The sequence below is a fragment of the Haemaphysalis longicornis genome, unplaced genomic scaffold (assembly GCF_048455015.1).
Source record: "Haemaphysalis longicornis isolate Haplotype H1 unplaced genomic scaffold, Haemaphysalis longicornis Haplotype H1 scaffold_5, whole genome shotgun sequence".
Taxonomy (NCBI): Eukaryota; Metazoa; Arthropoda; class Arachnida; order Ixodida; family Ixodidae; genus Haemaphysalis; species Haemaphysalis longicornis.
In genome coordinates, this window is record NW_027526385.1 from 100700718 (window position 1) to 100724950 (window position 24233).

Consider the following 24233-nt stretch of genomic DNA (forward strand, 5'->3'; position numbering starts at 1 on the left):
GGATAGGGAAAAGGGTGCTGAGAAAGTAGGGACGGCCCAGGGAAAATAAGGATGGCCTTCTTAGTCCGTGCCAGTTTTTCCTGCCCCCGTGTGCCTATGCATTTAACTATGCGCGGTAAAAAGTGTGCAGGTCCTGTAGAGCCAAGTGCAAAGGGATCCTGAAAACAAAAGCGAACTCTGTGCAATCCACACGTGACTGCGCATGGAGAACCCCTGGCATCAACAACAATCACTATGCCTGGAACTGCAGAGTTTCAAGAACAATGCTCACAAGAAAACAAAAAAGCAGCACAAAAGAAATGTTCACAGAGCACTAATAACTGCCAAAACGCTTAACAGCGATACAAGCATTAGAGATAGGTTGGTTTGCGAGAACTTGTTCACCTCAGCACTGTTCACCTCGAAGTATACACTCTCTATATATTTCTCTCCGGGTGGCTCCTTTTCTACGCTTGTCTTGAAACTGCTCATCTCGACACTGGTGTACTCCAAGGTGCACCACTTGCCACCCACCTTTTCTTCTGGAGGGCAACATGGACACCAGTCAAGGTGAAGCGAAGGCGATGTTCACACCACAGTTATCACTCAGCCTTCTTATTTCGTTGACATGCAGCACCACACTAGCCTCAGCTGGCATCTCAACACAGCTGAAGTGGCTGTGTGCAGTTTTACCTACAAACTGTCCCCACGGCTAGCACTCTGACCTGTGCAATGCAATGCCTCTTCCTCTACACTGCGGCCACTGCGTCAGCAGAGGGGTGCTTCGTATAAAAAAGCCCAGCCTGAACCCTACACTGCAACATTCAATTACTAGGTGTAAAAGAAGGGCATATCACTGGCAAGGGACCAACACAAACAGAACAGAGTAACGACTCTGAGCGACTCCATCCCTTGGGGTAGTATGGGTCACCTCCGAGGGGGGTACACTCGCACTCAGGGCAAAGCCTAAAGGGTGTAGTGAGGGCGCTCCAAGGCAATACGGGACATTAAGGCAATACAGGGCAATACAGGGGTGCTCGCAGTAAAGTTGTAACATTAGGTACATTAGACAACCGTAGTGCGCAGACGTAGTGCGCATAGAACGTAGTGCGCATCAGAACATGCACTACTGATACAGGGCGACGGCAGGCAGCAGTTGGCAACCCACATACTTTTCCGAAAAAACATTCCACTCCAGCTGAAAGCCAGATATGTAAAAACATTCCATCTTTTAATGTTTCACGAGATGAGGCAACAAAGACATCGAAGCCTCCGAAATCAACAGCATTTGTTCGAGTCAAACAACAGACATTGCAGGATACAGCCAGCTTGCTCCTTTGCAAGAAATCACGCAACTGAATGTTCGCACATACCAAGCTTGTGCACCTGAAGGGTCACTAATGATGAAGCTTTTCCTTTCGCGTATGAAAATTACACCTCTCACAGCTTTCAATTACGACCAGAAGTGCTTCCTATGTTCAGTAACAAACAATTAAGGAGAGAAGTTCATTTCCTTATTCCCTGTGGATCTTAAAGGTGAAGTGTAAGGCATCGCAAATCAAATTGTTCAGTAACAAGCTCTGCAAATCGGTCATCGTAGCTTGTGCCGCCACAAATCGTGGGGCAAAATATAAAAATAACAAAACAGCTCGTTGCTGTTTAGTCCATCAAACAGCTGGTGCTGCTAAGTGTGACATGCTCGTAATCTAGTTAGTTAATCCAGAATCCAACTTGGTCGCTTCTACCACTGCCCCTCAAAGCAACTTAAATAAAGTTATATCCTTGCCAACACACTGTGACAGACTAATATCTAATATTTATCAACTGTAACATGATGTCAGTGTCAGCTACTAACTTTCACGAAAATCGAACTTACTTGTAACAATTCATAAGTGCCACCCAAATGTCGTCAGTATAACTGAATTGCTGTAACCAAACTGGGCACAAAAAAAAAATAATAATAATAAAACGCAATTTTTAAAGAAAATAACAAACTAGAAGCGCCACTTAACAGCCATGTAGACAAAATAGTGTTCACACTGACGACTTAACACAATCCATAGGAATCCGCAGCTGCGGCTCAATGGCTAAGGTGGTATGCTGCAAGGGTAAAGAGATGCGGGTTAGATCCATGTCGGCCGTTTTTCTGATGGAGGTGAAAAACGCAAATGCCCGTGTGTTGAGATTTCGGGGCACGTTAAAGATACCCAGGTGGTCAAAATTAATCCAGTGCCCTCCACTGCGGCATGGCTTCTAGCCCGGGTGTAGCCTTGGCCCATAAACCCCCCCAAAATTGAACTTTCAATTTTGTTTAAACTGGGATGATTATTAACGGGATTCGGTAGACCCAACTATAATGATGCAATGCTGATGCTATCTTGTTACCTAAAAACCCCATGAAATTTCTCTTCATTTGGCTATCCTGCCATGCTGAAGACGTTGGGAACTTTTTGACTGACACAGGTGCCCAAAAATAAATTTTAAGGTTTTGTCCTAACAAGCTCATATAAAGGAAATTGAAATTATTTAAAATTAACAAATTGAATATGGCTAAGACGTGATATCAACCCCCAGTCTAGTTATGGACTGGGTGTTGATATCAAGAGTACATTCCTACATTGACGTAGGAACCCAATACAAGTCTAACTTTTACACATTGTACATAAACACACCTGGGCATAGCTGGGTGGTACCGCCAGTGACCGGTATGTTGTAGCAACTGGTACTGCTATAAGCGGGTTACACTGCCCAGCCTGGATGCAACCTCTGCTTTCTGAAAGTGCAGATTTGGAACGATCACACAAAAACTGTGATGACAAGTTGCGTGTCACGTCCCAAAAAAAGACTGCAAGCTGATTACACAAGATGTCTCGGGATAAACTCCTCAATGACTGACAGGCGTGCATTAAGAGAACTGTCCAGGACTATTAAATCACGGCACACAATGACAAACATAACAATCCCGTTATTGAAACATTTTCAGTTGCAAAACCGGTACAGCCAATATTCAGTACTAAGCTCGGGCGTCACCATCATGCAACTGTGGTCAACCATAGAACCACTTGCTGTGCAGTGAGGCTTAGTTGAAGAGGTCAATTTTTTCCCCCAATACCTCCTGTCGTAACGCACCCCGCTTGTTAGAACTGGCTATCAAAGACCACACGCCACTCCTGTGCTTTTACCCCGCCTTCCCGTCCTCTCTGTTCATGCCACTATAGTCGACAGTAACCTGGCTGCCTAAAAAAAATTTAGGACGCTATTTGCCCCCTCTAATTACCTTCTCCATACTTCACTCACCCGTCCTCTCCTTTATGTGCTGTTGCTGAACACACTATAGGTTGTATTCACTGGCGAGGCACGCATGCAGGCAACCATGTGAGTGCACCATCACTGGTTACGTCGGGCTCCATGGGATGGTGGTACTGGTCCGCGCTAAGCCCATGACGTGTGCTGGATATTCCAGACTCTACCCTACCGAACGCAAAGTAATGCCTCGACTCCAATGTATGTGCCATTAATAACATCTCTGTTGACACCGCCGTTGAGATTCGGGTTGAAACAGAGCAGACGACGCATGCTGGTGTCTTTTTTCATCTGCGGTGTGCGGGAGCAGTAGCACAAGCTGCGCCCTGTCCATAGCGCCACGGCCATGTCCGTGGCCGTTTCCAGAGTTGCCAAGCGAAAAAAAATTGGCAGCTAAACTTTTCAGTGAATGCCATCTACAACGTGCTGGTAGCCACTAGTACAGCCTGGTTAGTCACACTCGCGTGGCGAGCGATTTCATCATTGCGTGCACGAACGTCATGAAACAATATCCTCTGCAAGCTTCAACTTGCACCGGGTCATCAATTGATAAGAGACACTGGCCTAGATAAACAAACCGCAGGGTTCCATACCAATATTTACTAGAAGAAAATCTGGCCGCAATGTCTAGGTGAGCGTTTTATCACGTTCTGGGTAGGGATGCATTACTTGTCCACGGCATGTCTCATGAGCAGGCTGAAAAGTTGCCTATGGCTGCGAAAAAGCAACAATATTATCGTAAAAGAATATGTAATAACGTTGTCCAATTCTATCAAAATGGAGCCCCCCAAACATTTATTTGTCAGAAATTTTTTCGAATCTTCATGCCAGACTAGCGAGACAAAAATGTTACCCTTTTTGGTTGATCTTGGAGAGCAAAACGAAGTCATGCGGCTAGCCAAGCCAAGTAAGCGAGGAACGTCGCTAGCTGCTACAGTGGCACCCATGAGGGTGCACAATTGCAGTGTCAGATTTGTCGCTGGTTAGTATTAGCAGAGTTCTTCAATGCCTTTCTGGTCATGAAACTTCGCCGTCACGCTATGGGAGGCCGCGCTGCGGCGCTGGTGTTGATCGGAGGGCAGCCGGGGGCGTGGTCAGAGCGCGCTTGGCAGGGAACGGACCACGGAGTAAGATAAAACAGACGCTTGCCGCCTTATCAGCAGTGCGCTTTCGCTTTACATGTTGTGGGCCGCTCAAATGGACTTGTCATTTTGTGAGTGGCGAAAAAATTTGGTGCGAACGGGCATGCTGCTACCGCGTTCCTGCCTGCCGGTCGCGCTACAGAGCAGCGACGGCCACGCGATGCCCTCCGATCTTCGGTGGCACCCCTCGCGGTAGCCGTTGTCCCCGTACGAAACTTGGCCGGGAGTTTCATGACTAGAAAAGCATTGAAGGACTGTGGTATTAGTATGACAATCTATGGAACGAACGGCCGCATCCGATTGCGACAGCCTCAACTGGAGCGAGAAAAAAAAAAAGCAAGAGGGTGCCAGAAACAAACGCACTGTTGGCATTCTCTTTATCGACCAGGTAGCGCGCACAAAAAGTGGGTGCAGTGGTGCTGCCGCCTCGAGTGCGTCCCCTCATCTCTCCCTCCCCTCCTCCTCAGTAGTAGAGGGCCCACTCATTGTCGACGAGGAAAGCGTCCACCACTTCCTTCATGGCCAGGTTCGGGATCAGCTGGTCCTGGGTGAGCTGGGTTCTCGTCACTGGGTCGAAGTGGCCCACCCTCTGCAGGTGGTCGAGCGAGCGATGGGAACGACAGGAATTAGTTCACGGAGGAACTGAACCAGAACAGAGCACAAATGCCACAAATGAAGAGGAATTGAGTGGTATGTTAACTTTTTCTATACTACGCGTGTAAGATCCGAGGTCGTAACATTCAAATGCACATTTCTAAACTGTGTGGGGCATTTTTAAAGGGTTTAAAAAACAAAATGCAAGTTGGAGGCTACCGGCCAACACCACCGCCACGAAACATAACTAGGCGATTGTAGTGAGGCCTTTAGTTCAGCTAAACCACATCACTTTAACCCCTTTAGCCCAGACTCTTATTTTGAGCAAAAAAAAAAGTTTTCTGTGTGTTTCATTGAATTTTAGGGTCCCATAAGCCCGGAGACAAAAAATAGAGTTGGAAGTGCAAGTAATTACGGAATTATTAATGGGACAATTAATTAGGACATCTGGCACTGAAAAATTTTATGTCGAGCTGAGACATCACTTTTGCATATTTTCGTAAACTTTATGACTACACGTACGTACAAACAAAAAACCAGCTTCATAATGCACGTATTTATAGAATTACAAGCTTGGGAATAAAACTCGTTCTGCCATTTTTTTCAGCCTCAGTGTTGCAATTTCGTCTTCATCGGAGCGTCTCCTTTGTAGCGTGGCAACTAAAATGAAATGACAGTGATATCTATCGCAATAGGCATCAATGAAGAACAATTCCCCAAAAAACCAGCACTTTTGGTTTCGTTCTCAATGCGCTCGAGGAACTTTTACGTTATGGCGTCAATTGACACCACCAGGGCCGAAAGGGCAAATGTTAACGTGCAGTTAAAAACACACTTACACAGTGTAGACCACTTATAATGTATGTCAGGGGAGCTGCGAAAATCAGCACTATAAGTGCACTACACTATAAACAAAAAATGTGCGAATACAACCATACCGCAAGATACTTTTCCATCATTCTGTGTTTATCATCACTCAGACGAACCCCACTTAAAAAAAAAAGAAGTGCGGTCTTTATTTGGTCTTTTTTTATGCATCAGAGGCTGCTGCACGGTGTTACGAATCGGACAGTGCCGCCGTGCTCTCCCGCATCACTCCTCGGCAATGCGGCGAAGCCACTACTGCGCCTTTCGTCAGGCGCCACCATGTCGGTGACTCATCATTCAAATTTCGACAAGCCGGGCCAGACGCCTCGCTTTCAACGCGCTGTTACGAATCGGCCAGCGCCGCAGTACTTCCCCGCATCACTCCTCGGCTGTGCGGCGAAGCCACTCGTGCGCCTTCGAAAACAGGCGCAATCATGTCGGTGACAAGTAGCGATAAGCCACGTCAGACGCTTCGCTCTCTGCGCATTCGGCGGCTGCCTGCGTGGCTCGTCTCCACGCTCTTCAAGGACACAGAGGCCCCGTCGATCGCAACGGAGTCCTCCTCTCTCCCCTCTCTCAGACTCAACGTGCGCGGAGGCTACCGACGACTAACGAACACTGGAAAGAGCGTTGCGTGTGTCTGTGACGTTTGCGCGTGTTCCAGCCTGTTGGCGTTTTGACCGTTATCGCTTTTGGGTATAAATAGAAGCCGCCCAAGCGCTGTAACCCATTCCTGTTTGAGCAGCGAATCCATGCTGTCGCTCTGCTCGAGTCCTGTATTGTAACCCTGCCCGTCGGGGCATTGTTCTTTGGCTTTGGCTCATCTCTCGCTATGAAGTAAACAGTTACGTTAGCCTACGGCTTCTGGACTTCTTCACGGCTGCAACAGCGGCTGGCCGCCCGCATCATACACGCTACCACTCGTATGTCGGAGGCCACGGAGCTCGGATCGGGTGCCCCCGCCCGGTCGCAACAGCGCTTCAAACTCCGGCGGTTGCCAGCGGCGCACCGAGACTTGTTCAAGGACACAGACGCCCCGCGATCTCAGCGGAGTCCTCCCCGGACTCAACGCCCGCCAAGGCTATCAACTGCTCACGAACTCTGAAAAAAGAGTTGTGTGTGTCTGTGACGTTCGTGGCGTGTTGCCGCTTGTTGGCGTTTTGACCGCTACGGCTTTTGGGTATAAATAGAAGCCGCCCAAGCGCTGTAACCCATTCCTGTTTGAGCAGCGAATCCATGCTGTCGCTCTGCTCGAGTCCTGTATTGTAACCTTGCCCGTCGGGGCATTGTTCTTTGGCTTTGGCTCATCTCTCGCTATGAAGTAAACAGTTACGTTAGCCTACGGCTTCTGGACTTCTTCACGGCTGCAACAGCGGCTGGCCGCTCGCATCGGGTGCCCCCACTCGGTCGCAACAACGGTCAAGGAAACCACGAGTGCTGTAACTTATATTTTGCGTTTACAATTCGAGGCATCTGCGTTTCTTAGCATCTAGAAGAACGGACGCTGCCGAGAGGGAAGCAGCCCCACTTATGACAGCGAGACAATGTGTTAAGAAAGCAAGCCCGACTTCTTTTTTTTCATCCGCGCCTTGCGTTCGCAATGCTGAAAGGCAGTTGCTTATCAGTACAATGTACAGGTAATGGACACCTCCCGCATCGCGGCTAGCGATCTCCAGATGTTCGAAAAGAAAAAGGGTGGTTGCTTATCTGCACAAGATTCTAATCACAACTTACCTCCCTGCCCCCGGAAAGACAGGGAAGCTTATTATCTTCAGAGGTGTGCCGAGAGCAAGTGCAGTGGTGGTTATCACATGAGTGCAAAGGGAATAAGTGAACTAAGGAGTGGCTATTTCTTTTATTTTCTCTGTCTAAGTCACAGGAGAAAAGGGAGTGCAGGTTGTTGCGTCAGATAACGGAATCTATCTTTTCTTGTTTGTTTTTTTTTTACACCCCTAAAACAACGCCCCAGCTGTACCACTCGATCAGCAGGTCTACCAAAAAACCGAACTAGTGTAAATGGTATCGTCCTTCGGGCAACCGCACTATAAGCGGTACGCTTGTGCATGGAGTTCTATGGGGGTCCTACCAATGGCCAAGAAAAACTGCATTAAATCTGGTCCCGCACTATAAGCGGTTACATTATAAGTGGTCTACACTGTACTTACGTTTTAGCGCTTATGCATACTGTGTCACTTCCGTCCCTATTACATCACTGCAGCATGAAACTTAGAAGCAGATTGATACTTATTCCGTTTTTTTTCAGTTAAAAAATCATCCTTGGTAGCTGGAATGTTATATTTTTTCTTCCTGGCCCCTATAAAAACTCCTGGTGTCATCTGCTGTGCTGCTGGAAAAGTAAAAGTTTTCCTTTCGTATAGTTTTCATATTTCCCGCCACAAAAGCTGTAACTCCAGGCCGTGCGCACGAGGTCGACACGCAGTACTAAACACCGCAAATTCCACGATTTGGCTGGACCTCCCGCAGATTTCCACAATGTTATCAGCAGCGGTGAGTCTGAGGACGATGTGGTGTTATCGGAGTTCAGTTCCGAGAAGGTTAATCAAAAGAACTGGCCTCCAACGTTGGTTGCCGGTTATCAAGAGGCTTTGGTCTCTTCTTCTAGTTTGTTTGAATACTCTGCGGCCAGTCTGAGTGCTTTATGGATGTCACAAATGTTATTTATCTTATCTACAGGGTGTACGCATCATTTGAACAGGACTTGTCATCTCCTCGTCAAGGGAGATTGGCATTTTGCCCGAGGAGAGACCCAGGTGTAAACTTCTTTGCCCAATGGCCCACGCAACCCGAGGGCTGGGAGTAAATTCTTTGGCAGGGAACCATTCTAGCTAAGGCTTTCCATTTTACTGAGCATTTTGCTAATATATACGCAAGATTTTAATCCCTGAAACATGCTCTTTTTTTTTTCCTGTTGAAATATAAGCATATTTCGGGCACAGTTCCTTATTAAGCTTGCCGAAAATTTCATTGGAGAAATTACATTGTGCATTCATCTTGATTTTTATGTAATGTATATTTTTGGACCCCACCACTGTCGCAATAAAAAACAAAAATACACTTAAAACGACCAGACCAAAAACTTTTTAACCGTTGCTGACCGTAATGTGTGCAGCTTAATCAAAAATCCTCCCAGTCATAGTTACTCCTACTGCTTATCATGCTCATGAACACGTGCTTCATGAGGAGCACCTGGCGTCATCCAGGCTAACGTGTGGCGCCCGCAAAAAATACCAAGAAAACAGTTCACGTGTGTCCGCGCCTCATAGGGGGAGCACAATACATCTCGCGCTACAGATGTCCAGTTCGCAAAGCTGGTTGCCGCCAATAATAGCGCGTGCTGACACGTTCCACTTTGGGAGAAACATGAAATTCTGTGGACAAAATGATCCGGGCCCACCAGTCATGCACGAGGAAGACAACGATATAGATGGATATGACGATGACTACTACTACCACAGGGAAAAGCGACGGCAGAACATGTAAAAAAAAAAAAATTCTAACCTAATGCAATGCGCAGTGGTGTGTGCTTCGGTGCTTACATAGTAAGAAATCCTCCAGTTCACTGTGGTTCCGGCGTTGCGAGACTTAGTGCAAGCCTTGCCAATTTTTTTCCCAGGGTTTCAAAAGGGTGCAAGTAATATATCCCTACAAGTTTTTAAATTGTTTTATTTTGAGACATTGCCCATTAAAAAAATGTTTTTATTCAAACCCTTTAAAAAAAAAAAAAACTTGACTGTCAAATTTAACTAACTTAATTTCACTTCATCTCTAAAGCTATACCATTGAAAAGCACATTTGCTTAGCTTCATTTTCGCAAGACTTGTGTATTTTTAATTTCAAGCTTTTGCATGAAAACAAACTTGACTGAAACCCACCAAAAACGGCATTTTTCCGATATTATGGAAAGAGAGGCAAGCATTCGTGACATTGAGGAACTTGCATTTACAGTTTGAAGCATGGATGCGCAGCCTGAGGTTCCACCACACGATCAACCCAAACCCGTTTGCAGTACACTCCCAGTGTTTTCCCCTCCCTCCCTCCCTCCCTCCCTCCCTCCCTCCCTCCCTCCCTCCCTCCCTCTCCCCTCACCTGTAGATGCTCCTCGATGTCTCTGCGGTCGTAGGTGATGCCGCTGGGCGTGATGACGGGCTCGCGCATTATCTCGAAGCTGATCTTTCCGCACAGGTAGTCAGGCACATCCCGCTTCTGCACGGGTGTGAAAAGCAGTGGCGCCAAACTTGAACCTTTGGGAATACCCCGGCAAGTGCAACTGCCCCAAAACAGACCTAGGTGAATGTTCTTAAAAGGGCCATAGAGACAAAATACAAATTTTGTTCATTAAAAAGACGGCTTTGTCACAATAACAGTTAATTTCATGATCTACATAAGGTGTTCGTTATAACAGTGATGCCAATTTTATCACAAACTTCAAGCAAATAATCTAGATATCATATAAAACAGTTGAAGCAGCGGCAAACCCCCAGCCACTTTCTGTCTGGGACATTCTGACACCACGGGGACTTGTTTGGGCAACTGGCAGCCACCGTCCTAACCCACTGTAAAGAAACGTGACAAGGCAATTGTACTGAGACCTCTTGTTCCAATGGTCGTATCACTTGAACGGCAACGTGCTATTACCACTGACGTGCACTGACAAATTTGATTTTTCGATTTTACACACCTTTCTTCTCTTAAAAAAAAAAAAGTTCTTCATGGTTGAAATGGAGCTCAGTGAGTTCCCAAAGGCAAGTTCTTTCAAACTCAGCAAGGCTGTATTTTGTGTTCATGGCCCCTTGTTAAACTGTCCTATCTCTACTGGCTGTAAGTGTCTGACCCATAGCAAAGGCTTGCAGTCAATTAAGGTATGGCCAAAGGCAGAGGCTGGTACGGGCAACCAAACAAACGTTCATTGTGAACACAAAGACAAAGTGCAAGCCAATGTGAGCAAAGCTACTTGATCAAAAAGTCTGCTGATATGATTAGTGAAATTACAGCAACACCATTCATTGCTTTACTTTTGCTCAGTCTTGGGCAGTAAATAGTTACAGTGCAGACCGCTTATAACGTATGTCGCGGGAGCCGCAAAAATCCGCACTATAAGCGGTACCGCACTATAACCAAAACACGCGCGAATTCAACCACATCGCCACCTATCTCTCAAGTCAACCTATATTTATCATCACTCAAACGCACAGCACTTAAAAACGGAGGCACGGTCTATATTTCGTGTTATTTTTAACATCAGCCGCTGCTGCAGGGCAAAAGCGCAGTCTCACAGACGGCGAGCGCGGCTTTAACTTCCGTTGTGTTTGTTTTGAGACCATGGCTGCGTTTTTAGCATCTATGAACAGATGCCGCAAGACGTGATAAGAACGCCAGCGGGATTTTTTTTTTTTTACCCCACCTTGCGTTCACGATGCCGAAGGCGGCTGCTTATCAGCGCAACGTACTGGTGGTGGAAATCTTTGGCTTCGCGCCGCTCGAATGTTCGGAAAGGGAAAGAGCTGTGGCTTATCAGCAACAACGTTCTAAAGCGTGAACCGCGTGGTAGATTTGGTATCGCGAAAACGTGCAGTGCACGCCAGCGCGGATACAACTGGCGTGGTGTGAGCGGCGCGGTAAAAGGCGGCAACATGGCGTCGGCACTGGCCGTGAAGCGGTGCAGGCAGTTCCAGTAAGTTCCAGTGACCGCTTCTAACCGTTCGCTGAAATGCCGCACGGGGCGCAGGCGAAGATGCTCATGCAAGAAAGGAGCTAATAATGTGGGCGAAAAGTGGAATATAAACTGCCATCCACGCTGCTTGTGAAAGCGCCCATCAAAAAATACCGCGGTGGTAAGCCTAAACATCTCTGGCGCGGCTAGCCGGCTCGGAGCGCGTCTCCCCATTGGTGCAAGTCGTCAGGCTCCTCCCACTGCCACGCGAAGAAGCCACCGCGAGCGCGGAATCGTCGACACGAGCACGAAAAAAAAAAAAAAAAAAAAAAACGCGCAACGCTGATGTGCACGATTCGTGCGCGAAAACGGGCCATGCGGTTCCCGATTAATAAAATCAACTTGCCGCGCGCGGATGGGGAGACTCGCTATCTTCCGAGATGCATCAAGCAAGGTCAGTTGTGGTTATCAGGTACGCACGAACTAAAGGGTGCCTATTTTTTTTCTTTGGGTGTCTACGTTAGAGGAGGGCAAGGGGTGCACGCTGCGGCAGATGGCCGATTTCACCTTTTTTTTTTTCTTTTGCTACCCTAAAACGATGCCACAGCTGCGCCGGTCGATCACCAGACCCGCCGAAAAACCGCACTATAAACGGTATTGTGCTTCGGCCAACCGCATCTTAAGCGGTATGCTTATGCATTGAGTTCTATGGGAGGCAAACCGGTGGTCGCAAAAACCCGCGTTATATCCGGTCCCGCACTATAAGCGGTTACGTTATAAATGGTCTACACTGTACTAGTAACGCGTTACCAGTAACTAGTTTTTCTTTCAGTAACTTGTAACCAGTTACTTGTAAGTTAGAGGAACTTGCAACTGTAACACTGTTACTTTTTATACAGTAACTGTAATGGGAATGCCATTAGAGTTAGTCCATTTGTTATAAAAATTGATCCAATGACATACAGTGCCTTTCTTTGTTTCCGAAATTTCTTCTCTCCCATATCCTCTCCACCTTTCACATTTTCACAAGACGGCACCCTCGCAGTTAAGGAGAAGAAGTCGCTAAGACGGTTATTTTATCGGCAGAAGACCAAAGTTGGTTATTAAGGCGATGTCTTAATATTTTTCTTCATCTTGAGTCGAGCAAAAACAAAAAGAAAAAAAGAAAAAAAAAAGGGGGGGAAGTAGACCTCTGCCAAAGAGGAAGATGTCCTGCACTTGTAAAGAAAGACCACCACAGAGGGGTCTGCTGAGAACGGGGCACCCGTAATGACACCACAGCTACACCAACAAAAAAGTTGGTGCAACAAAATGAGGCGTACACAACGATTGTTGGTGTTGGGATGAGTGTGCCCTTTTAGGTTCTCTCCGTCCATAGTTTTGCCGCATGCAATTTCGGCTACCCGCGTGCCTTTGTACGTCTCATAAATAATCATTTGTTTCGTGACCTATTACTTACATTTATAAAGCACTGTAACTGTAACAAGTTACTTTTGGAAACTCTGTAACTGTAACTGAGTTACTTTTTTGGCTAAGGTAACTGCAACACTGTTACTTTTTACTGGTAACGTGCCCATGACTGCTTCTGCTGAATCGAAAAAAAAAAGAGAGAAAAGAAATGGGCCCAAGCTCACCCTTCGCCTCTCGTCCACCTTGGCGAATATGCTGTTCAAATCTGATATGTACTTGTCCTGCAAGAGAAAACATACAAGCATGAGAGAAAGGACTGACGAGAGGCCAGGAATAGTGGACACCAGTGGTGTAGCACGTGGAAGCCTTATAACTGCGAAACCAAAAAAGTCCCTCCCATTTAAAGCAGTTGATGCTACATGGCTTTGCAAGAACGTAATTGTTACACAGGAAGTCGACCGCGGCATTTATGCCAAAAGGGCAGGACAAGGTGAAACAGCTCACACATAACTGCCAATAATATTGGGCCTATTGTTTCTGCAGCCTGCGCGCTATGAGACTGGCTAGCGGTTAACAACAGAAACTTGTGTTGTTGCTGTGATATGTATTTAGCTTAGTTACAATTCATGCCTTGACCTTGGTCATCACCGGAGGGAGAGATGGGGGGGGGGGGGGGGGGGAAGGCGGGGGGACGTCACATTTCACACACTTGGGCTCGGAACAAACAGGTTACGGCACGAAGCATTATCACAGAATTTTTGAACTGCGCGCATTGCACAACTTCCACAATTGGCTTCTCTCTCTCACTCTCTTTTTTTTACTTTCTGTTGGCCCTATAAACCTTTTCATCCGTTAATCCTTGACCTTTGCTTCACGCAGTAGCTCGATGTGCGAGAGCTATGCTGCGATAAACCCAGCCAATCTCTCTCTCTCTCCCTCCCCTTACTTCTAAATCCTCTCCAATCTGGTTTTTTTCTTGTGCACACGCACATGGTTGTGCCTAAGGAGTTCTTCGAGTACACAGGACCACTACATTTGCCTTTCACCTAGTAATTTAAAGCTTCGCTTTAAAAACAACCACGAGTTTTTCGTCATTCATTCGATTTAAATGCATTGGTACAGTGTAGGGAGCACAGTCCGTTATGACGAGCAAGCGGTGCCGCCATCCAGGCCCACTTCCAGACAGAGGGTTTTGTAGTGTTGGACACACACAACAGTGTACACCAAAAAACCATGTGTACGCATTATCGTGAGCTAGAGATGAGCCCTAGTACTCAGGCTCACTTTTTCCACCTACCTCTCTGGCGACGACAGCTTAACTTTGCTCCACAGAGTGAAGGCCTTATAACTACACTCTTTTCCCGTCTGTCCATTAGTAGCCACGTGCTTTTTGGAAAGCAAGCTACAGAAAAAGGCAGTGAAAACAAACACAAGAAACTTCACCATCCCTTGCTAAAGGAAACTGAGAGAAGCACGAAAGCTAAGAGTGTGTCCAAGCTTCGCTGAAAGTGCGTCCAATCGATCGTCAAACTTTCAAAGACCCAAATTGCAAACGAAGAATGCACCCATGCGTCATGTGACGGTCGTGTGTGTGCCCCGGCTACTCCAAACCAGATGGAGGAACTTTGACTGCCGGAAGTTTTCCCGTGGGAACGCGCGGCCGCTTCGCTAAGGACATATGGTTCCGTTTTGCCTCGAGGCGAGCCAGGCTTCCCTCCTGCTCGACGCGCCCTTGACGGGTGCAGACAGCCGCATCGACCACCGTCTCTTGAAGCCGGCCCTTCTCCCCCTCTTCCCCGCCGATGCTCGGACATAGGAGGAGGAGGAGATAAAGAGGAACGGACGGAGGGGACCGGGGGAAGATTTGGGGCGACCGTCTTGCTGTTCGGAGGCTGCCGTAGGAGTAATCCGAAAGCACGTCCCTCCCAACAGCCCGCACGCTGCCAGCGTTTCCTGCCCCGGTCCACACCTCGAGCCCGCCAAGCTACCGGTCCTGCCCGGCCTCCCCTTCCTGACCGCGGCCTACACCTCGAGCCCGCCGAACTACCGGTCCGGTACTGCCTCCCGTTCCGGCCCGCAAATCCACCGTGCAGGCCTTTCAAGCCGCCGGCCCCGCACTACCTCCATCTCCTGGCCCTCGACCCACTTGACCCATCGGCATCCCGTCGACGATTGACCACCCCTGCAACCCGAACGAGTCCACCCAACCTGGTGAGGAAGCCGGCACCACTGAGGCACCCCATTAAACTAATTGTTAATGTTTTTCGCCCACCTCAGTGTGTCTCATTTCCTCCAAGCTCTGCGTGGACCCACCTTATTATAAGCTGCGACTAACCAATTAACGAGCGTCACAGTCGATTTTTCACAGATTTACGAGCAAATGCATCCACGTACGATCTAAATGCATACCGGTACGTGGTTTCCAAGGTAAAGGTATACTATTGTGCTCCTTACTCACGATCGATGAGTGTATTGTCTTATCTAGAAGCGTTCCTTTCTCGGAATTTTCAAGCAACCATTTTTGACGGAATGGCAGCCCGTTTTCAAGCACGGGCCATGTGTCCAGAGATCCTATCAGAGCTTTTTGGCCAACTGACCGGTCTATGGGGAAATGCATTAGTTTTCTGACAAGACGCCATTGGTCCCACTAAGAAAGCTTTCGCTTTGAAATAAGCCAAAGGCAGTGGCACCAACCAGAGCAGACTCGACGCGTTCGATGTCCCCTGGGCGGGCACCAGCAACTTTCAGCTCTTGCACCCTCCTGTAAGGGGGTGGAAAAAGAGAAGCCAAAGGACAGTTGACACGCAAGTTTTACCCGCACAAACACACACACAAAAGCGGTGGGTGGGATGAAGGGAAATGCATTATTACAAGCACGGTGCATCGATCGATCAATTTGAATGTTTCTTTTCGCAACTAGTATGAGAATTTGTGGGAAAAGTCAAGAGTCTAGGCGTTGGAGCCACTTCCGCAGCTGTATCAGCTGTTGTAGGTGGAAGGAAGATTTCAATACTCGTTGACGCAGCTAGCGAAATGTCACCAATTTTGGCACACTTGGTGAGAGGAGAGAAAGACAATGTTAGAGATAAACAGAGAGAGAGGAGAGGAGTGACATCCTGGAGAGAGACGAGGATGGGAGACATGGGTGAGACACGGGTGAGACATGAGGGAGAGACGCTCACTTCTGCTTGTCAGCAAGGATGAGCTCGTTGAGGTAGGTCTGCAGCTCGATCTCCTGCTGGAGCCGCTTCTCCTCCAGCAGCTGCCAGCGCCGCTTGCGGGCCATGCGCAACTGGCACGAGATGTCGTCCCCAAAGTTGAGCTTCTGCTCACGGGCCAGGTCGCTCGCTGCAAGGGGCAGGGACAGCAGGAAGGAGGCAAGCACCATTAACCATCCAGCAAGAGTGGTCACCCCTTGGCATTATTAATAAGAGGGGGTGTGCTTCAAAGTGCTGTTCTAGGTCTGCCGCTATTTACAAGTTGCTGCCAACAGCAAGTGCAACAGGGCGTGCCTTAAGGTGCTGTTCTAAGACCACTGCTATTGTGAGTTGCTGCACCATCCCATCTAAGCCTCACCCCTCTGGAGGTACTTGACGGCCTCGTCGTAGTACTCCATTTCCTGCAGCGCCTGCCCCAGGAAGAAGTGGCCCTTGACGGAGCTCGAGTCCAGCTCCAGCGCCCGCCGGCAGTCCTGGCATGCCAGTTCCCACTGCTGCAGCTTCAGGTAGCACAGTGCACGGTTTGTGAAGTACGTCGCCGTCGAGGGGCTCTTGATCTGTGACACATGAAGGGATTGGCTCACTTAATACTGGATGTGGGGGAGGTTCATGGCAGCCCCTTCATACCACACCAATTACAAAAATGCAGATCAGCCAGTTCCACCAAGCACTGTGATGGAACTGGCTGACACTACACTGGAAAGGAGACACTTTAAAATAGAAAAACTGGTGGGGGATTGACTAACTTATACCCGTGCTACACGAGCCTTTCAAAGGCCCCTGAGTCGATGTCAAATGACACCTTTGAGCTGCTACATGACGTTTTTCAAAGGCCTTTGGTTCAAATGCCATTTGAGTCAAAGAAGCACCACCAACAACCTTTGAGGTTCCCAAATGCCTTCGAAATGCGAACGGTCGTACTCTCAGGAGCACTTTCTGGATGCCATAATTACAAAAAACAATTATTGACGAGTAAAAACTTGGGTTTAAAGTGCACAATTTTCATAACTCCTTGCTTGTTTCTGTTTCCTATCACTTGCTCCACGATCACAAGATAATTTGGCACTCTCAACACCGTCGCTGTGGGAAAACAAAACAAAACAAAACAAAAAAAAATGCTGTCAGCACATGTTTTGTGCACGCTTGTGGATTGCTATTCAAAGACTGCTTAGTCCCGATAACAATGATACCAATATCATCTCAATCTTCGAACAAATAACGGAGACATTAAAGAAAACGTGTGAAGCAGTCACGACCCCCTAGCCAATTTCCCGCAACTTTTCTATGACGTCACAGAACCTTGTTTGTGCGATTGGCGGCCGCCTAACTCACCTGTCGCGACAACACATGACTGGACGTCTGTAATGGGGCCTCTAGTTCCATTTGACCACATCACTTGAATGCTAACGTTAACGCACTAAAAATTATGTTTTATTGTTGGCCCGTATGGCGTCATTCTTGCTCATAACACGTCACTGTGGCGCAAAATTTGAAATTTTTTGAATAATTCTTGCTTTTTTTTCGTTAAAAAAACATCTTTTGTGGATGTAATGGAGCTGAGTGAGATACTGAACCCTAGTCCTTTCAAATTAAATGAAGTTGTATTTTCTCTTCATGGCTCCTTTAATGACAGTTCAAATTGCCATTCGAAGCTCCAGAACCAGCTCAGCATGTCCGATTAGTGCTGTTCAACATTCAAAAATGACAAGTGACACCTTAATAAATGTGCCCTAGTGGCTGGCACACCCATGCTCCAGTAAGACACAGTTGATTGATTGATTGTAGGGTTTAATGCGCCGACGCAATGCAGGCGATGAAGCGCGCCGTAGTGGAGGGCTCCGGATTAATTTTGACCACCTGGGGATCTTTAACGTGCGCCGAAATCTCGTACACACGGGCGTTTTTGCTTTTCGCCTCCATCAGAAAAGCGGCCGCCGCGGCCGGGAATCGAACCCGCGACCTCGTGCTAGTAAGACACAGTTACTTCCTAAGACAGAAAACAAAGATTCATCAAGTTTGCCCTGCCTCTACCCTTTTTATCTCTCAACTCCTTCAGCTGCTAAATAGAGAATATAAGGTCAACACGATTTCAAAAATTTCAAAAAAAAATATATATAAGTGGTATTTGTTCAAGATGCATTTATTCGAAAGATTTCCAACATGAAAGTATGTGGGATAGATGTACGGATGCTTCAAGACCTTGCAGGCTTTATGACCAAGTTCCATAGTACTCTGCGAGCTGTAACGGAATTTAAACTGAATGCCTTTGATGGACAGTAAAATCAACCATTCCATCATTTACACAGAAAAGTTTCTTACAGAGTGCAAAATTTATGGATGAAATTTATGAACTATAAAATTTACAAGTGTGCTACACTATGCTCACAGTAAGCCATGCTCAGTGGGTTAAAAAAAATGTTTTCAAGTAAAAAGCAAATGTTTACAAACACATTGCACGTAGATTTGTTTCAAGAATAACTGATTGCAAAAAAAAAAAAAAGGTTCCATTCAAGACTCATATTTGATCAGTAGTACAGCCTTTTACATTTTTTTGTGATGACTGCTTGTTTCAAACGTAGGCCTGCCCTTGTAAGAGAAGCTTTGGTTGTGATGCTTCCTGACTACAAAAATTTAAGCAACACAGGAAGTATCTTAATGCAAGCTCAAATTGTGTACACACACGTTCTTGTTAGCAACGGGGAAATGGAGCCCTTGACCTCATTTACAACAGCAGGGGTGACATCTTTTGAAAAACCCCAAAAGAAACACGACGATGACACAAGGTGTTATCAAACGAAGCCTGTTTAGCGCTAACCACATGGAGCGATTTTTCCAGCGACGCGACGAGCGACGCGACTAGGATCCGCAGTCGCCGAACCGAAGTCGCTCGCCGAGGCAACCACACGACAGCGACGGCTCGAGCGACTGAGCATGCGACTGAGGATGGCGATTTCAATGTTTCCGCACTGCGCATAGTAACGCGCTTGGTACGCTGGTTGTTTGCAAACATTTTTTTCTGTTCATTTGTCATAAAAAGCATGACTAAAAAGTATTACGCCTTTCTACCTTGCTTTTTGCACTTTATTGCATTTCTAAAACTGGTTTGGGTTAGCGATAGCGCACGCTTTTCCTTCTGCACCTCGTTTCTCGGCTCCAACATGAACGCCGTGAAGAATTCGCTTTCTTGACGTTTTTCCCACACGGGTCTCACCCAGTGTGTGCGGGAGCCTTCTTGCTTCTGCTTCAGCGTGTACACAAGCTTTGCCACGCAAAGCTTTCTTTGCCGCTGCACCGCAAACGTCGTCTGCGTGGATTTGCAAAATCTTCCCCCCCGTTCTCTTCCAAAACCGGAGGTTGCGTGCTTACGTAGGGGCTCTCCTATTGGCTAGTCGCTGAGGCCACTTCCAGGAGGCGAGCGACTGTTTCTGGCGACCCAGAACCGAGCGATTCGATGAGCGACTTGGTCGGCGGCGAAAAGTAGTTCGTCGCTAGTCGCGTCGCTCCCCAAGTCGCTTGCAAAATCGCTCCATGTGGTTGGGGCTTAAGAGTGCATTTACTAAGATGGAACAAAACAGTATATCAGCTGACGTGGTAGAACTAACTAAAGTGATGCTCACAAGGATGCCAGACACACCAGGTTTTCTTTGAAGCAGTCAAACGAATTCAAAAGTGTGTCCTCCTGGCTTGGAAAGGCGACCAATACCGTCCACAAAAAAAAAGACTGCAGAAACACCCTTTAAACCATTGGGTCACCGCAGCCTAGATGTCCACTTCCGAGCCCAATCTTTGCCCCGTTAAATATTCTTTGGGACTCAAACACGTGAAAGACACACGGCTACACACCATTACTGTAAGCCAGGCAGTGCAGAACCCCCGACCACTTCTGCACTGACACATCCTGCTGGTCCAGCATGCAATGTAGTGATCCCACCAGACTAAAAAGCCGCACATTGACTCTATACCTCTATACAGTGTACTCAATGTGTCGTTGCAGTGGCTTTGCATTGAACACTTTTAAATGACATGACACGTCAATGCCCGGCACTGGCGCGCCAAAGCTCCCGACTGCATTCTTGGCGTCTTGCTGCACCAATCTTAGTGAGTTTCGTCTGTTGCTGTAACACGTGCTTGGGTGAGCCGAGAATGATCTTTTGTTTCCTTTCAAATCCTTCTTTGAATTCCCCCCCTTTTTGTCGCCATATACCCCCCACATTATGCAGTGCTTTTCCACCGCTTAACACCCTTCGGCTACGGGGAAGTGGGTCACCAGTCACCTTTCCAACAGGACGGATTCCTTATCACAGGGGCCATCTGGTCGATGGTGTCAAATTCGAACTAGACCTGCGACGATAATGACCTCTCCCTAGCTTGTGCTGTTGTGTGCACTCATCCCGACGTGCTTGACATCATCATCATTATTATTGGTGACATTATCGAGACCTTTGTGACATGAAAACGAGTTTCATTTAACCCTTTTGGCCCTGGCGTCGTCATTTGACGACACAACGCATAATATTCTCTAGTACCTTAAGAACAAAACGAAAACTGCTAGCTTTCTGGGTGAGGGTTGTTGAAGGATGCCTCTAGCGATAGACATCACCGTTGTTGAGTTTTCGCAGGGCTGGATGATATGAAACAGAAGAAGCTTCAGTGGACAGAGGGTATTACGACCGGGCGGGCAAGGAAACCGAAATTCCAGTTTGTCAAAATGCCTACAAATCTGTAAATACTTGGATTACCAGCTTTATATTTTTTTCTGTAAGGTCAGGGTGTCAGGTTTTACGAAAAAAAGAAAAATTCTTTGTTTTTTACAAACAAAAAAATTTTAATTGCCTAATGACCTAATTCATTGTCAGGCCTGTAAATTAATAAATACTTGCACTAATAGCGTAATTTTTTATTTATGTGCTTCTGAGGTCCAAAGCTCCACGAAAACAAGCAGAAAAACAATTTTTGCTTGAAATAAAAAATCCAGGGCTCAATTGGCTAATTGCCCCTCACAGTTTTCTGAAGGCCCGTTCACACTTGCGACGTGACAAAAGCGAAAGCGATCGCTACCCCTGCTGTTCGCACTTGCACGCGACATTGAGCGACGGCGACGACGATTTTTTGCTTTTATTGTTATTGTCTCGCGCTCGGAGAGAGACTTCACGGGAGTTTCGCCACTCGAGGACACACAACATCCGAGTGCTTCGCCAGGATATGAAGTGAGGAAGTCTTGCCTCCTGCTTCTGCTTCAAAAGCAACAGTGCGACGGCGGCAAAAAAAAATTGGTCGAGACCGATTGCTCCCATCAAGTGATGAAAGCGATGCCAGGCAACAAGAGCGACAGAAATTTCCATCGCTTTCGCTCGATTTCGTCGCAAGTGTGAATGGGTTTTGGCCTGTTGCTTGCCTTCTGTTGGGGTGCCTACAGTACAGAATAGAAACGAGGATTCAAAAATGCAGGTCTTTCAATCACAGGGCTGGGTATGATTGCTGAAGAAATTTTCCACTTTCTTCAAAGCTATGGGACACAATTTTCAAAGCAGCATGTGTCCTGATCAATGCCGCTATACATGTCAAATTAGCCCCCCGTGTTCGAACTCGCGTATTAAACCTATTTTAGAATAGCAATACAGACCAAATTTTACAGGGTAACATTCCCCTCAAGAAAATTTTGTTTTCGTTTTCACGTCCTGTAAAAAACCGTAAGGCTGATGAAAAGAAAACATGGGAGGAATTACTGTAGTCTTCGGCGTGGTCAATACCACGGCGAACGCACGCTGACGCAGAGACAGCTAGGTTGTCGGCTGTTAATAGACAGCGGAATGATTATTTCCCCCACACGATAACCCCAACTATAGGGCGATTGAAGCGGCTGCTTTTAGAAACAGAGGACCCCCCGCTAGGTATGATATGACTCACTGCAGAGTCGCGCGAAGTTCGCACGTGAGCTATTTCGCCGAGCTAAAAACTGTCGTCTGCCCATACAAAAGATGGTAGCACAGGTTGACTGCGTTAAGCGTATTTTACATTATTCCGCGAAAAAGACGTAGTAAAGACGGAAAAACGTAACAGCAACACGAACCAAAATCCGCGCGCCATTCCCAGGTTCTTGAACTCTGGGCTAGTTTTTTGTGCGCGCGGAAACGCCTGCAACACTGAGGCAATAACTGCATCGTCTTTTGCAAGGCCTCGGAGGACACACTACACGGGTTTCGTCTGGTTTCGTCAAGAATAAAATATAAATCCTACACACGGCGCGACGACTGGTCGGATTCGTGGCGACGTCAAAACAACTTTTGCTTTGTTGACATTTTAGCTGAAACGGAAGCGGACGCCACCGTGCCAAATAGCGAAGGAGCTAGAAGCAGAAGGTCTCCAATTTGACGCAACACAAGATAAGAAACAGCACACCAGACTGATTTACAATTCACACGAAGCAGATACGGCGTAGAGGCTTTGACGCGCGACGATGAAAAATGAACAATTCGATAACTAGGCATGAAATCGGAACAGGACACTACCTGTATAGGTCACATTACCCGACAGAATGAAATCAGTTCCGTGTGACATTTGCCTCATTTTATAGCGTTGTATATTTGTCACCAGGGTGCGGTAAAAAAATAGCGGTTCTTCACTACGGCGAAGCTAGACGAGACGCCTAGGACGCACGCGTGACATGTCATTAATCCAATTTTAACTCGCGTTGTCACGAACGCTAATTAAGCTCGTTTCAAACTATTACACCTCCCACAGAGGTAGGAGAATTTAGGAAAGGCAGAGGTAGGCTGACTTTGACCAACAAAGATCGAAGCGTCACAACTTACAATCGCTTTGCTGTAGCAGGATATGGCATCTTCGTACTTGCGGGCACTGAAAAATTTGTTACCAAGGTCCTTTAGTTCGATGGCAGTCATGTCGTCTTTCATTATCCGGTCGTGGCACCGGATCCGGGATCGACGAGCAATACAAAAAAAGTCACTGCTCCGTCGCCTGTCCGGTCTGCCAGCGAGCGTCTGTCGCCATTTATTTCCGGAGCCCTCCACAGGCCTAGACAAAAACACTTTTTTACACGTTCGCGCCAGTGGCAGAGGACGCTAGTGTCGAGGTCCGGAAACTGAAACCACGGAGGAAGCGCAGCTGTAACAGTTCTTCCGAACAACATGAACTTGTTTTTTTATTTTTTTGCGACGTCGGACAAAAATTAAATAAAAAAAATGAACTCGGACCATTCGCTGCTGGTCTCTGCGAAGAGCGAGAATGATAGTGCATCCACAAGGGGATGGGCCAGGGGACTGGAAAATCGTTCTACCAATCTCTAAAGCATCTAACAATTTTAGACATCTAAAAAAATCCAGGACACGAAAGAAAATTGTTCGGTATTAGAAGTAGAAAACCGACAGAAATAGTGGGTGCTACTTTTTCACCGCAATAAGAAAACCTCAAATAATCTTGCCACACAAAATCGTTGTTTCTGCTCTCTTTGATGCATCCCGAACCACAACAATCACGAAATAACTTATTTGCGAGTTTTGCTTTTCTCTAGTGCACTGAAACAGCTGCGATTCACAAATGTCTGTGAGGTCACCTGATTATAAAAAATTTAAAAACTGTCATGGGAAAGAAGAAAAACTCCCCGGCACAACATTAACTGTATGAGCTGGTTCTTAAAAAAAAAAAAACTCAGTGCCGTAAAAGAGGTTCGCATTTCTTTTTTTGCAATGAAACTTTCAACCAGTTAAGCCTGTTTGTCCCCTTTCGAACAATGAAGCCATCAAGCAGCATACAGACTTGAACGTGAATTCGCTACACAGGCAAGGCAAAGCCAGGACTTCTAGTGAGTGTCACAAATACAATCAGCAGCATAAACCCAGAAATGCCTCACTAAACAGCGATGCAAAATGACATTAATTAAAACTAAAATATACGCCACACACAACTTCACTCCAGTATTGGTTGCAAGAAAAAATTGAACCTCCCAACCATTTGATGTGCTTCATTTAGTGACGTAATTGCATCTGTTAGCAGTAGTTGAGAGTTGGACGGCAGATTTGTATTTTTGTA

The 24233-nt window shown here is 46.9% G+C and overlaps 1 protein-coding gene across 1 annotated transcript; it reads right to left on the minus strand.

Annotated features, from left to right (window-relative positions):
* Positions 1-1191: 1191 nt before the first annotated feature.
* On the minus strand, positions 1192-23223 carry Stub1 (STIP1 homology and U-box containing protein 1). The gene is made up of 7 exons (XM_077671022.1): positions 22997-23223; positions 16543-16741; positions 16149-16314; positions 15661-15727; positions 13191-13247; positions 9993-10109; positions 1192-5013 (listed from the first exon to the last, which is right to left on the minus strand). Exons 1-7 carry the CDS (start codon positions 23096-23098, stop codon positions 4888-4890), a joined length of 834 nt encoding a protein of 277 aa, XP_077527148.1. The 5' UTR covers positions 23099-23223; the 3' UTR covers positions 1192-4887.
* Positions 23224-24233: the final 1010 nt, after the last annotated feature.

Coding starts and splice junctions, on each gene's coding strand:
- Stub1 (XM_077671022.1), bottom strand. CDS start 23,098: ATGAAAGACGACATGACTGCCATCGAACTAAAGGACCTTGGTAACAAA. Junction 16,315..16,542: donor CGTCAAGTACCTCCAGAGGG/GTGAGGCTTAGA, acceptor TGCCCCTTGCAG/CGAGCGACCTGGCCCGTGAG. Junction 15,728..16,148: donor ATCCTTGCTGACAAGCAGAA/GTGAGCGTCTCT, acceptor ACCCCCTTACAG/GAGGGTGCAAGAGCTGAAAG.